The sequence below is a fragment of the Peromyscus californicus genome, unplaced genomic scaffold (genome assembly GCF_007827085.1).
Source record: "Peromyscus californicus insignis strain IS unplaced genomic scaffold, ASM782708v3 Scaffold_17__1_contigs__length_78620276, whole genome shotgun sequence".
In the NCBI taxonomy this organism is placed as follows: Eukaryota; Metazoa; Chordata; class Mammalia; order Rodentia; family Cricetidae; genus Peromyscus; species Peromyscus californicus.
The window spans coordinates 64,993,120-65,007,576 of NW_026294469.1; the positions used below are offsets into that span (position 1 = coordinate 64,993,120).

Sequence of the window (14,457 nt, forward strand, 5' to 3'; positions counted from 1 at the left end):
ATAGGAAAGAACAGTATGAGAAACTAATTCTGATAGCAGAGTAGCAGTGTGATTAGAAATAGAATAAAAATAAAACTGGACAGTTAAGTTGAGATCTGCTGAGTATGTGGCCTCCCTCACCTGTGGTCTCACTGTGCATTCTCCCAGTCAGCAGATGTTAGTGTACTGTACCTCCCAGCCTGCTGCCCATGCAAGCAGAGCAGAAATCCTCAGGCATGGAAATTCAGATGCCTCTTCTTGGAAGTTGGCTAGAGCGTACTGAAAATCAAGGATCTAGTAAGGCGGTGACACCATGTGTTTCAGAGCACTATATACATGCTTGGATATGTAGTGTTTTTAATTATATGTCTGTATCTTGTGTATACATGGATCTATGCTTGTGTGAGTGCAGGTTCCTGTGAAATAGAGGTGTTAGCTGAATTTACAGGTGTAAGCTGGAGTTACAGGTGTTTATGAGTTGCCAGATGCCAGTGATGGGAACTGAACTCAGTCCTCTAAAAGAGCAGGTGCACACTTGTTAAATGCCCAGCCATCTGTAGCTCCTTAGACATCCAGTCTAAAATGCTATTGGGCATGAATTGTTTACAACTGGAGAGCTGATGATAACCTTTTATCATGACTGAAGTATGTCGTATTGAAGAAGCAAAAGTAAATGTATTGACTGACACTTTGTAGAAAATAAGATAGAGCTAAATCCAATGTCTAAGACTAGAGCAGCAGGATGTTCTGTGATCCAGGGAATAGGCAATGGCCCCTTTGTTAAAGCACCAGAAGGTTTTAATTTTGCTTTTTCAACCAGAAGCCTGAGAGATGTTGCTGGCAAGGGTGTTGCTCATTATGTATCTAAAGAAAAGTTAGCTCCAAGTCTTAACATTGTGTGGCAAGGATTTAGCTTGAGTCAGCAGACTTTCAGTTTGAATCTTTTTTTGACTTAGACTTCATTTGATAAATGTAAGAGTAGGGTGATCAAATGTGTCAGTTTCCTTGAGGCAGTCTTTTCTGGTTTATGGCTCTCCTCCTAACCTCACTAATAGTAGTACCTAAATTCTCTAAGTATCCCCTGAGTATACTAATTTAACTTCAGAAGGAAAGGATGATTTTGTAAATCTTTGAAAAAGATGAAATTTTAGGGAGATGGCTCAGTTGGTAAAAGCCCTTGCTATGGAAGAATAAGGACTTGAGGCTAATCTCTAGCACTGAGAAGAGCCAGACATGGCTGTGTGTGTGTCTGTAACCTCAGCATGGGATGGTGTTGGGGGACAAATGGATCCTAGAAACTTGCTGGTCTGCCATTCTAGCTAGCCTAGGGAGGTTCAGGTTCAGTGACTGACCATAACTCAAGGGAACAGGGTAAAGAACAACTGGGGAGGACACCCAACCCAAACTGCCCCTGCACACAACCCTTCTGGCCTCTGCATGCACCTGTCCACATACATATGCATACATGTGCCACACATAAATAAATACAGGTTTTGACAAAGGACAAAACTCATTAGATCATTTTAGCAGTAAAAATCATTTTTAAACTAATAATTAATTAATAACAACAAATTTAATAATTATTCTAAAAAATTGATTTTACTATATACAGCCTTTTCATTTCCTAATTGTTTTTTGTGTTCTTTCAAATAGGAGGCAGACAGTAACAAGTACTCCTTGCTGGATTGAACTTCATCTGAATGGCCCTCTGCAGTGGTTGGACAAAGTATTAACTCAGATGGGATCCCCTTCGGTGCGATGCTCAAGCATGTCATAAAGTCCAGCACCAGTCAAGTCCATCAAAAGACTTCATGTAACAACTCTTCTGTCATAGTATTTGTGTATGATCCCGTGGACTCCTTGCTATCCAAAAATTCCAGAGTGAAAACAGCACTTGAGGTCTCAACAGTTAAAGCACCTTGTGGATTCTGTTTCCTATGTTTGAATATTAGATGGGAAAATTAGTGTCTAGAAATGCCCTCCCCTGAGGGGGAAGAGAAGACTTAAAGACTTAGTGATGTCTTGCTGGGCATAAGACAGTGTCCCACAGGTTATTAATAACAGTAGTAGTTATGTGTACAGGTAATGTATGGAGACCCAGTATTGCAGTACTATGCTGTTTGGATACATTTTTAGTGTGCATACCTGAGGGGTGTGTGTGTATGCTGCTTCTTGGTCTAGGCAAGCCTTTATAAAGTCACAGTACCTAATCTGTTGTCCCCACTTTGCCATTATTTTTGTGTCTTTTTTAATATATAATATATATATATATATTAAGATTTTCAAATTATCATTTAGAAGCAGATTTTCCTTGTAGAAACTAATTTTTCTGCCTTTTACCAAAAATAAACAAACTTGGGGGAAGAAAAGCGGATTAACTTGGAAATCCTTGACCTTAATGTATCCAATGGATCTTAGCAATCGTTCTTTCTGTGTGTGTGTTTATTTCCTGCTGAATTTCATTAGAAGGAAACCTTACTGGAAGCTTCTGGACTCTTCATCCCATTTCTGTTCTGATATAACACAGTATAGCATGATCTCATTGTGGAAAACAGTTGCACTGGTGGCTGCTGGAGCAGTTAATCCTGGGTCCAGTGAGAGTTTTGGGAGAGGAAGTCTTTTGTCTCAGAGCCAGACTTCAGCAGATGATAATGGACTTGTGTAAGCTGTTGGTCTATTGATAACTGTCATCTCCAAACGTGCACAGGTGGCGGTATAATTATTTTCAGGGCTATTCTAGAATCACCTCAGTATGTGTTTCCTTCTTCCAAAGCCAGTCTAATAATAAAGGATCTTTCCGTAAAGGCAGCCGACCTTCTGCCTCCTCTCACTTAACTACCAGATTGTATTACAAAACGGACCTTTGGCAAATGTACTTCAAATGTACTTGCTTTTGCAAGTACATAGAGTGACACTGAGATATGGTCAGTAGATAGGGGCCATCTGTTTTTACAGTGTATTGTATGTAATTTATAAATAGAATGTTCTATTACCTAATTTCAAAATTTTAATGACTGGGAGCTAAGCCGTTTATCAAGATTTGTAGCCTGCAGTTACCTACAGTCTGAGCTGTTCTTGGCCAACCCTGGGTATGTGGCCACTGACCTTTTCTGCTCTGCACTAAGGATTCTGGCTGTCCTGCCGCACACAACAGTCATTCATGTCCAGTCTTGACTCCCTTCTTGTTTGCAGCTCCGTACAAATGGAAAATACTTCCTGATCTCCTTTTTGTAAATTTTCATATTTTTGCAGACAAATACCTTTGGTACTTACTCTTTGAAACCATAATCACATGTATGTACAGGTATCATTTTTGATGCTTTTCAACATTTGGTTTTCTATTTGATATTTCCCATTTTCCTATATTTGTGTGTGTATGTATATGTTCATGTAAATTTGGTATAGTAATTTTTTATTCAAATATTTATTGTTCACCTGTTAATGTGCCATGAACTTTAACCTTTGGGTGAAGGTGAACAAGATAGCTCTAGTTCCTGCCTTTGCTGAGATAGCAGTTGACTTAACCTGTGCTCAAGTGTCTGTGTAGGAGGTAAACAGGGTACTGTCTAGAGAATGGCAGACAGGATGCTTCTGGTAGGACATTGGGAAGGCATCTGGGAAAGCGACGCTTGAGCTAACACCTAACCTAGAAGGAAGGAGCCATGTGAAGAGCTGAGGGAGATTCAGCACTGCTGGGACAGCATCAAACCCAATGGCCCAGGCTTACGGAGACTCACTATCAGGCATCATAATTCTATACATAACTGTACACACCCAAACATAAAGATGATGATAATTGGTTGAAGGTGGCACTGCTTTGGGATAGGCTGCTGGTCATCTCAATCTAGTCTGATCCTCAGATCTTCGTTGTGGAAATCTCTTACTTACACCAGGTCAGTGCCACCTTAGCAGCTCTTTTATGTAAAGATTCACCAGTATGGAGAGCTACTGTTTGCTTCTGGACTTGTTGCTGCACACTGATTATCACTGCTTCTACTGCCCATCTTGTGATAGAGGAAATGTCCTGAGCATCATTGCTTCTGAGCCTGATGGAGATAAGCACTGTAAACTGCCCCTCATTGGAAGTCTTCACAGACTGAAAAGCTTGTGCTGGCTGTCGGGCCATAGTTGTGGGTGCAGAGGGCAGCTTTGAAAGTAGTGGGAGAGCATCAGACATGCTAACAGAGGGGTGCCAACAGTGCACGCAGCTCTGTGGTTTGGGTTCAAGTGTAGGTTTTCTGTACAGTGTGAAATGGGATTTTCCCTTGAGACGTCCTGGTGTCACGGAGCATGGATGTCACAGTGGAAGCACTCGTGTGAAGTGTTCAGTGGTCATGTTTGCTTTCCGGTGAAATGTGTGGGCTTGCATTACACTTTGTCTACCATGGCCTAGTTTTTGTTGACTTCCCCCACTTTGGTAGGGCTGGGTTTTGTTCCAGATGATACTTGAGACCTCCCTCTTGGTTGATTTGTCTTGATTTAAGTTATCTGCATTATTTAGCATCTCGGCTCCACAGTAATTTGAAATTCTTTTTAACCAGATTAGAAAATTCAACTGGATTAGGCCAGTCTTTGGAATACCACTGAATTGGGCTCTGATTTAAAGACGCTTTCCTGCTAGAGTCTGAGCCACACCAGTTAACACTGACTACATTATGGTATACATTTAGTCAGCCGCATAGTTTCTGAGGCCTGTTGTTTCCCAGCCACTGTGATTCTGCGACAGTGGCCTGGCCCTCGAGTTGGGCTTAGTCCTGTGGGAGTTACTGTTGCCTTCAGGGCCTGTCACTTTGCCAGAAGGAATCTGCGTGTGTTTTCTTGAGAGCTTACTCTTCTAATTCTGTACTTTTATCTGTATTCCAGATGTGTTTGCAGATTGTTTAATATCTAGGGTGGGTTTTTTTAATTGTAAACAATAGGCAGTTTAGTGTAGTAGTCTAGTTGATTTGTGTTTCAGCTGTCAGATCCCCTTCATTTCTTCACCTTCACATTTGTTGTGCCTTTGTGGTCAGTTCATCCAGACTGAGGCTCTAAGGGAAAGCAGTCATTTTAGTAGGCTTTGCTAGTTGAAATCAAAGAAAGCAGATGCCCATTTGGTTTCCCTACCTCTTCCAAGAGCTGCCCACGTGTCCTTAGGACATTTTTTTTTTCAAAGATTGTTAAGTACTGGGAAGAGTTAAGGGTCCTTTTTGCTGGAGGGTAGCTGGGCTGGTAATGGGGTATAAAGTACCACGAGACAGTCTAGGATGGCCCTTCCCGCTTGCCCTGTTTGTTCCCTCTGTGCGACTTTCTCAAGTGTCTCTTCACAGGGCCAGCCAAGGGCCTTTCTTACGGTGGCTTAAGGGTTTGGTGACCTGATACATCCCTCTCCTTATTCCTCTCTTCCCGTCTCGTGGGCCACACTTGCTCCACCCCAGGCTCCCTTGATCCCGCCCTCCGTCACCTGCAGTTGGTTCTTGTGTGTCCTCATCCCTCGTCCTCCCCTTAGGACTGCACGTCTGCAGGAAGCCAGTAGTCCTTGGTCTGCTGTGCTAATCGTACAAGTAGCTCTGGAATTTTGCACCGTTAAATGTCCTGTGACTGACGAGCAGCAAATTTTCAGGTATTGTTTATTATAATTTAGATGTAACAGCATCTCATTCCTGTTTGGGGGCATTCTGAAGTGTCAGTTTTAGTACAATCGGTGATGATGGTGTGTGGTCTTCAGAGAGACAGATCCCTGCTGTTGGGGCCTTTTCTTTTTCCAAGTCTCCTTGATTGTTTTATTTGTTCAGACTGCCTTTTGTCTGAGGAGATTGAGGGACAGGTTATTTCTTGGAATGTAATTTATGTACTTGCAGCCAGAAAATACTGAGTTAATCTCATGAATGCTGCTGTGATAAGACCTGGTTTCATGTTTGTGTGACTTCTTGAGTAGAGATTTTTATCTTGGACAGTATAGCTAGCTTATATGTATATGAGAGCTGCCTCAAACCTTTTAAGTTTTCATGTATATGTATGAATGTATACACACATATACCCTCAGAAAAACTAACAGTGGTGTCATCTTAACAATGATGAGTGGTTACATTGTTTAAATCTCAGATCCCAGTAAAGACATTCCTCATTTGCTTATAGACATTATTCTCTATTATCCATTATGACTCAGTCAGTGTATTTAAAATGAAGTCTACCACAGTCCAATTTGACAGTTCAGCTGGAATGCTGATGTTTAGTTTCTGTGGTAAAAATCATGAGAAGTTCATTACCACCAATAAAGCTTTCTTAGTCCTCTTCCCTAACCTTTACACCCAGTGCTGAGGGTTGACTTTGGAATAATGTGGCAGCTTGTTCTTCATTTGTTTCTCCCATGAGACTGCTGCTGCAGAGACAGGAAGTATCACCACGAGGTCAAGCTCCCTGTACCTAGTGCTCGCCTAAATGAAGGTAGTTCAGGCCTGACTGTCTAGCCTGTGGTCAATAGAAGTGATTTTCTAAGGCTTCTGGGCCTCTGTATACTAACACCTCAGTGTTCCTTGGCTTGCTCCTGTGAGTCATAGAGTGGACCCAGAGTCTCACAAATGCTTGAGATGTAGGACCCCTGGGAAGAAAGGATAATAGAGGTGAGATGGGTTCATTAATTCTATACATGGGATGATGAAATTTTTTTTATTTTGTTTTGTTTTCTTTGTTTTGAGAAAAAATGACCTGCCTTCCTTTTTTTTCTTTTTTAAAATTTTTTTGATGATTTATTTTTGTTTCATGTACATTGGTTTGCCTGTATGAGGGTGTTGGATCCCTTGGAACTGGACTGGAGTTACAGACAGTTGTGAGCTGCCATGTGGGTGCTGGGAATTGAACTCAGGTCCTCTGCAAGAGCAGCCAGTGCTCTTAGCCACTGAGCCATCTCTCCAGCCCCCTACCTTCTGCCTTCTTTTAAAAATTTCTGGTTCACTATTTTTGGGTGGAAGATAAGAATTTGCTCCCCAGTTCTGACTTACAATAATCATTCAGCAGTCAAATCCACAACATAATTATTTAAGAACAAATGTAAAGCTTTAGAGTTATGGAAAACACACGGATGGTTCCACTTCCCTTCCAGCTGTGGCTTTAAGGTCCTGGCTGGTTACAGTGCTGGTCACTAGATGACGTCCATTAATGAAGGCTGTGTTAAGTTGGGCCCTTTGCAGTGTTGTAGCAGAGGGTTGGCTTTGGGAGCATTTTGTCTGTGGGATGGAAGCTTACAGAAGTCTTCTTCCTGGGGAAAGTCCCTAAGAAAATGTCTCTCTGCCACTCTCAGTGTTGACATCTGTGGACTGATGTGGCTTAGAAACAGGCTGCAGAGGGACAGTGCTTGGGTGGTGCATGTTGATCCTCCCCTCAGGAGTGTAGTTTACAGATAGTGGTTTCAGTCAGGAGAATAATTAAATGTAGCATTTAGGTAACATGCATGAATTCTTAATTTAAAAGTAACCAATTTTTGGAAGACACCGGATTCAGCCTCTGGCCTGTGAATTACCCGTCTGTGTGTACACATACATATCCAGCCTATTTCTTGGCAAAATGCAGATTGGGCACACACTTGACCAGCTTTACCTCAGACTCCAGTTATGCTTTTCTTGACCCTAATGTTTAAGGCATAAGTGTTGGACTCTTTGTTTTTTCATTGGTGGCAGCGATCTATAAAACGCAAAACTTTGTAGTGGGCTAAACCAAGAGAACCCACAGTGACTGGGGCTGCAGCTCTGCAGGAAGCCAAATCAGAAAGCACGGAGAGTGCTGATGCTCCCTGCCCCCAGGGCCAAGTTTCCCAAGAGCACAGTACACGCAGTGTCACTAGATCTTTGCTAATGCTCTCCGTTGGCTGTCTTCATCTATGAAACAAGAATGTGGGGATGGCTGGCCTTGAAGGTTTTCACATTTTAAAAGGATAGAAGAAGATAGAAGAAACTGGAACATTCATTTAGCTCAGAAAATCTCAGCATATGATAAGACACTGTGTAACTGGACAGGACAGGAGACTCAGGACGTCTTGTCTGAAAGTGAGTCTCAAGAGTATAAAGTCCAATGCACTACTGCTCGGTGTTAACTGGCCCTGAGGTAGTTCTGCGCTTCCAGCAGTTAGCCAGTTTGGAGGAAGTAGCCTTTAGCAAGAGAACCAAAAGCCTCATGTCCTTACGGAGGAGCCTTATGTACTTGGAAAGTCTTTTCTCCAGGCGTGCTAAGGAAAGACGACCAGCCCTGCCATGCCCAGACAACTGTGCCGGATGTGCAAGGCTCAGTGCTAGACCAAAGTAAGCCCCAGGGGTCCTGGGAAGAGTCGTCCACTGTAGGTATCCTCAGGATTTATTCTCATATCAATGTCATTATAATTGATACTGCAGTGGGTTGCCTCATGACTGTCAGTATTTCCAGGATTGACTTATGTGCCCTCTAATTGCTTATTACTGTGAATGCAATCTAAGATTTCCAATAAATAACAAAAGTAGCAAACAGAGTTGGTTGGAAAAGAGAAATGGAAACAAAAATGGAAAGAGGCAACTAGATAGCTATGGATCTTGTGTCCTTATGAGGTGTAATGTGGAAACAATGTGAGTATAGATTTCCTCTCATAAGAGAAACAGCTTGGGCTATTTCCCAGTCTGTCCTGCTCAAGAAGCCAGAATGTGATACTGTGTTTCTTTTTGGTGAATGTTGTCTTAAAATTACTTAAATGTGTCAGCCAGAAGCAGGTGAAATAATCAGTGTCCTGACAGAGTTTTGCTCTCAAGTCTTACGTCCTCCTACTCTCGAGGTGCTTGCCAGCTAGACTGAGCGTGGGGTCAAGGGTTTTTTAAAACGCCGTGGACTTGGTGATGTAGTATGGCCGACGTGACTCCTGTGCTGTTTTCTGGTGACCCTCCGTGGCTGATGTCTGCGCACTGTGATGGAGATGTTACGTGTGTTACTTGTAAGCCTTCTCTTAACATTGTCAGGCAATGGCGTGGGGTTGTTTTTTTAACTGAACCATGAGCTAAGGCTTTATTACAGGTGGTTTCAAGTTAAAATTGTGAAATACTTACTTCCCATCCACACCAAATATTTAGTCTATTTAATGTATTAAAGAAATAGTTCTGCTTAAGAAAATGTTGCCTAAATGTTCTGTGATTCTGGTCCGTGTTTATCCAGCTCTGTGCATTCCCTTTCTGCCTTTGCTCTCTACCTGTGTGAACAGTACTGTTGCCATTGGAAGGTGGTCAATTTTCCTAGCATTAAAAGAAACATTGGAGTTATTTTCCATATCATGGGATCAGATTTGTTTTGATTTTAGTATAAGGTAGTCTTTTTTTCTGAGGTGATTACATTTGGTATCTACTGTCTAAATTATGTGAATACAAAAAAGTGTGGATTTTACATATGCAGGTATGATCTTAAGAATATGTGTGTGTATATATTTTTTTTAATTGTGACACAAAAAAACTTACCTTGTCCCTTTCTCAAAGAGGTTGACCCTGTTTACCCAAAACACACTGCACAGTACTAGTTACACATTTTAATTTCAGTATGCCTGTGGCAAATTAGTGATCATAGGTAACATTTACATTTTAAACAAAAATGGTGAAATTCAAGTTCACCCTGAAAGTACAATTAACCACAAAAAAAAAACCCATAACTCTGTGCGTGCGTGCGTGCGTGTGTGTGTGTGTGTGTGTGTGTGTGTGTGTGCGCGCGCGTGCGCGCGCGCACACACACTTGAGTTTTTTTTTTTTTTTTTTCGTTTTTCGAGACAGGGTTTCTCTGTGCAGCTTTGCGCCTTTCCTGGGACTCGCTTAGTAGCCCAGGCTGGCCTCGAACTCACAGAGATCCACCTGGCTCTGCCTCCCGAGTGCTGGGATTAAAGTTGTTTTGTTTTTTTAAGACCTCCCTCCTTGAGAAGTACTAGAGATCCTAATCTTATATCATGATAATCATAAAATAATTGAGAAGCATTCTGGTTGAGCCATACTTCCGATGGCTGAGTCTGTATTTTCCTGTCTTGTGGACACTCTGCAAGTCATTTTAACCATACTTCAAATCAAGAAAAAGAACCTGAAAAGCTGAGGTGCACAACCCTATTTGGCATTGAACAGCATTAATATAGTTTAACCCTTTTTTATTGGGAGAAAAACTTACACTGGTTTACTATTAAAATTGCTGTAGTCACCGGGCAACGGTGGCGCACGCCTTTAATCCCAGCACTTGGGAGGCAGAGGGAGCCTGGTCTACATGAAACCCAGGACAAGCACCGAAACTACACACAGAAACCCTGTCTCGGGGTGGGGGTGGGGGGATTGCTGTAGCATCTAACTAGTAACAGTGTAAAGACACTTGCTAACCTTCTTGCTGCAGCAACTCTTGAGGTAACTTGACTGTGGAGTGACCCTCCCAACCTTAGGCTCCCTGGTGACTGCTGGTTCCCTGGAGACTATGTGGCGGTGTTGTGTATGAAGGGGCCCGAGAACATGGAGAACCATTAAGCTATATATTTGGGTGCTTCCTGCTTGTACATCCCTCTTTCCGCCGTGTAAATTGAATTCCTTTAGTACAGGAAGCAGAAGTATGTATAGGTTGATGTCATCTGGTGAAACTTTTGTTGAATACTACACATGTCCAAGAATACTACACATGTCCAAGAATACTACACAGTCCAAGACTGCCTTAGCTGTTAGGCATATACTGGGGGGGCTGGCAAGAAGACTCAATAGGTAACGGCCTCTCCTGTGCAAACTTAGACCTGAACTCAGTCCGTCCCCCAAACTCACATAAAGGTGAAAACTGACTACAGTTGTCCCCTGACTTCCACAGGTGCCCACACTTAGACACACAGAGATAAGAACTTAGGAGCACTGCGGTTTTCCCCCTTCCCTTCCACCGTTCCTCCAGGCTCCTTCCCATCATCTCATGAGCTCCATAAACTCCTCCTAAAATTGAGAAGGTCACAGATAGGAATCTCTTCTTCAGTGGAATCTCTTCTTCAGTGTGGATATTTGTAAAAATCCTTTAACTGACCATTTTGTTGAAAAAAGGTTCATGCTACATTGCACATATTAGGACTATAGTATTTGCATTCTTAAACACATTTAATAGACGTCAAGGTCATTGAGTCTGGCTTCAAGTAGTAAGTTCAAGGGTAAGTCAATAATAGACCAAGCATTTTCCTGGTGAAGCTTGGGGGGTAGAATGTTACCATAATAGTAAATAGAATTTGAGATTGTAACCTGGCCGGTGGTTTTAGTTTTTTGTTTTGACTCTCTCTGCCTCATAATACTGTTTATTACTATAAAAGTTGTAAAATTGAAAAGAAATGTGATCCCAGAGCAAAGAAAAGGTGTTTCTGAACAACACATGGTTCAGGAAGTAGATTGTGAGTGCATTGTTAAGGATTCATCCAGTTTAGGGAGTGACTTGGAGTTGGTCAGCATGAGGTCTTGGAACAAACCTTGTGCGGGTAACCATGCAAGAAACCCAGACATTACTTACTAAGTGGCCATCGGAGGTGCTGAGCACAAGACTAAGGACCACAAGCTACCATAAAGACCACATCTGATAACAGTCTAGGTGCCTGGAGATAAACGCCACAGATGGCTCGTGTTTGTGAGCTGAGACTGCTGCTGAGCAGTCAGGAACATGACCATGAGGGACGTCAGCTGGGGATGGGGCACTCTGGGGTGCAATATGCTACATTACGCCTGTAGCCTCTATGCGTGTGAAAGTGCTGATTGTTGATTTGCATGGCTGACATGTGTTAGGGACTCTGAGATTGAGTGCTGCCTGTGGGTTTGAAAGTGGCAAATTGCCAGTCTTGAACCAGTTGCCTAACAGCAGTTTGCTATGGAGGCCATGCTTGGTGGACTTCAGCTTGAGGTTTCTGTCCTCTGCTTTAAAACGTAAGTTTCACCAGAGATCTTGTCTCTGTTGGCTTGTTATTGGCAGTATTTAATCACACTGCATCATGTAAATGACATGTTTGTACAAATGACTCACTTTTAATGGTTAATTGCATAAAAGTGGGCTAAAATGGAAAAGTGAAAATTAAAATGAGCCCATTTACCATTGGAATAAAGTGTTTCAGTAGGAATGTCTCGCTTGCCAGTTTCTGTTGGAAGTTTTACTCAAGAGCCTTACCTAGTTACTTTATTTCAACTTTGAAGCCAGGCTCTTGTGTATGGCATTTTAGAACACTCTTGGTCATCTATGAACACATTCTGTAAGGAACTGAATTTTGCAGAATTAATTGAATGCTTTCATCTGTAACAGAATTAGTGGCCTGTAAACCACTGTGGTTTCTTGCAATGCTCTGCAGTTGTTAAAGGAGGAACTTTATTACAGGCTACCTGCTAAGGGGAGCAAGAGGCATAGAAAAATACTATTTCCAAAGTGAAAAATCACTGATAATGTTACAAAATTTTAATTTTTAATTACAGCATTTTATCCCCCATCCTGTTATTCTATTTCCCCACTATTTAAGGTTTAAATGAAACAAAATACAGGTGAATAAAGTTAACTAGACTTTGGAGAACTAAATTTTGGTGCTCAGCATTTGTAGCAATTTATGCATAGCATGGTACAGTTTTATTTGCCAGAATGTCAACCTCCTTCTCTGTCCTGCTTCCACTTTTTTACAGTTGTTCCTACCCCCCTGTAATTAAACCCTTAGAAAAACCCATTACTATAAAATAACATAATTGCTGATACTTGCCAAGTACAGAAATGTCAGGAGAGTGAGATTACCATCAAAAGTGAACGGGTGTTTGTGTGTCCAGAACTTTTCCAGTTTATGTCTGACAATTCAACAGTGCATGGTGTGCCTTTACTCAAACCCTCGTGGCCACTGAGGGTAGCAGTTCTTCATATGCCTAATACAATCAGTGACTGGTTGGAAAGGTTTGAACATAAAGCCCTTCAAGTTTATGGGTCTTGGTGGGAGGATCTGTATGATTTACAAATGTTCTGAGTGTTTCTCAACAGAAACAGAAGCATCTAAAGGCTGTTTAACCAAGAACACAGGATGGAATGCTTGAAGAAAATCATGCTGTAATGATCACTATCTTCGATGATTGTGCAAATCACAACAGCCTTCAGAGCTTTAGAATATTGTGATAGTTGAAGTGTGGTCCTGATTAGTCTTAATAAAATCCTGGAGTCAGATACTGAGGGTGAAAGCTGAAAGACCAGAGAAGCAGAGCAGCAGCCACCAGAAACTTCTTACCTCTCCCAATGCTCAGACTGAATGGGGCCTCCTGTCTCTACGAACCCTCAGACTGAATGGGGGCGAGATCCTGACTCCACCTCCCAATTGTGCTGGGATTAAAGGTGTGCACCACTACCACCTGGTTTCTCTTTTAGACTGGTTCAATCTCGTGAAGCCCGGGGTGGCCTTGAACTCCTGATCTTCCTGCTTCCTTCTTCCAAATTCTGGGATTAAAGATGTGTGCCGCCACTGCCTGGCCTCTATGGTTATCTAGTGGCTAGCTCTGCCCTCTGATCTCCAGGCAAGCTTTACTTGTCAGAACACAAAATATCGTACAACAGGTAGTTGTAAGCCTTGGTTGTCATTTCCATGTAGTTTGAAAAGAAACTTAGGATCAGGGGTCTGATTGTGCCTATTTCTGTGATTAAATCATTTCATTACTGTCTTCAATTTCCCTGTTTCCTGGATTCTCTCAGAGTGGGGTATTGATTTTGAAAATGGTGAAGGTGGTAAAATATGAGCATTCGAACTCTGAACGTAGCATGGGGTCAGTGTACTGGTCACTGAACCGTCACTGTGAAATGAGGGGAGACAGTTACTGAATGCCAAACTCGGAAGAAGGTATCACAACCACAGAACCTCAATAGCAAAGGTCAGTTATGCAGCAGCATTCTGCTTACGGGCAGGGCCTGTGATTACCCTGGGTGTCTAGAACAGTCTTGCCTACTTGGCCATACTGTGGCCTCGGTTAGTAGGGCTTGGCATTTTCCCCTGTATACTTTGTCCTCTGTCACTCTAGTGCACTCTTGGGGATGACTGGGCAACAGTGACCACACCCAGTCCACAGGGCCATCAAGTCTACATGATCCGTGCTGACCAGCACTGGTGAAATGTAAGGTCAGGTACACAGCAGAAAGTGACCACACCCAGTGCACAGGGCCATCAAGTCTACATGATCCGTGCTGACCAGCACTGGTCAAATGTAAGACAGGTCAGGTACACAGCAGAAAGTGTCACATTTCTGAGTTGAACAAAGTGTGGAGAAAGTCACAAAGAATGTGGAAGTTGGGGCCTTGCGTTGCACGAATCCTAAATGATCTTAGTAAAAACCCAGAGCCAGATATTGGGGTAAATGCTGAAGGATCAGAGAGACAAAGGAACAAGCCACAGGCACTTCGCACCTCGATGACAACTCAGCCAATCCTATCTCCATGAATTCTCAGACTGAATGCTCCTGAGTCCTCAGCAGAAAGGCTTTATATACTTTCTCCACCCAGCCATAGCTTCCT

General features: G+C 42.4%; 1 protein-coding gene across 3 annotated transcripts in view; it reads left to right on the forward strand.

The window, feature by feature from the left end:
* Smad2 (SMAD family member 2) overlaps positions 1-13,618 on the forward strand; it is an 88,922-nt gene extending 75,304 nt beyond the window's left edge. For all 3 annotated transcript variants that reach the window (XM_052742574.1, XM_052742576.1, XM_052742575.1), the window contains one exon: positions 1,633-13,618. In XM_052742574.1, the coding sequence (XP_052598534.1) occupies positions 1,633-1,756 (124 nt within the window). In that variant the 3' untranslated portion in view covers positions 1,757-13,618. The remainder of the gene's footprint in view (positions 1-1,632) is intronic.
* Positions 13,619-14,457: the final 839 nt, after the last annotated feature.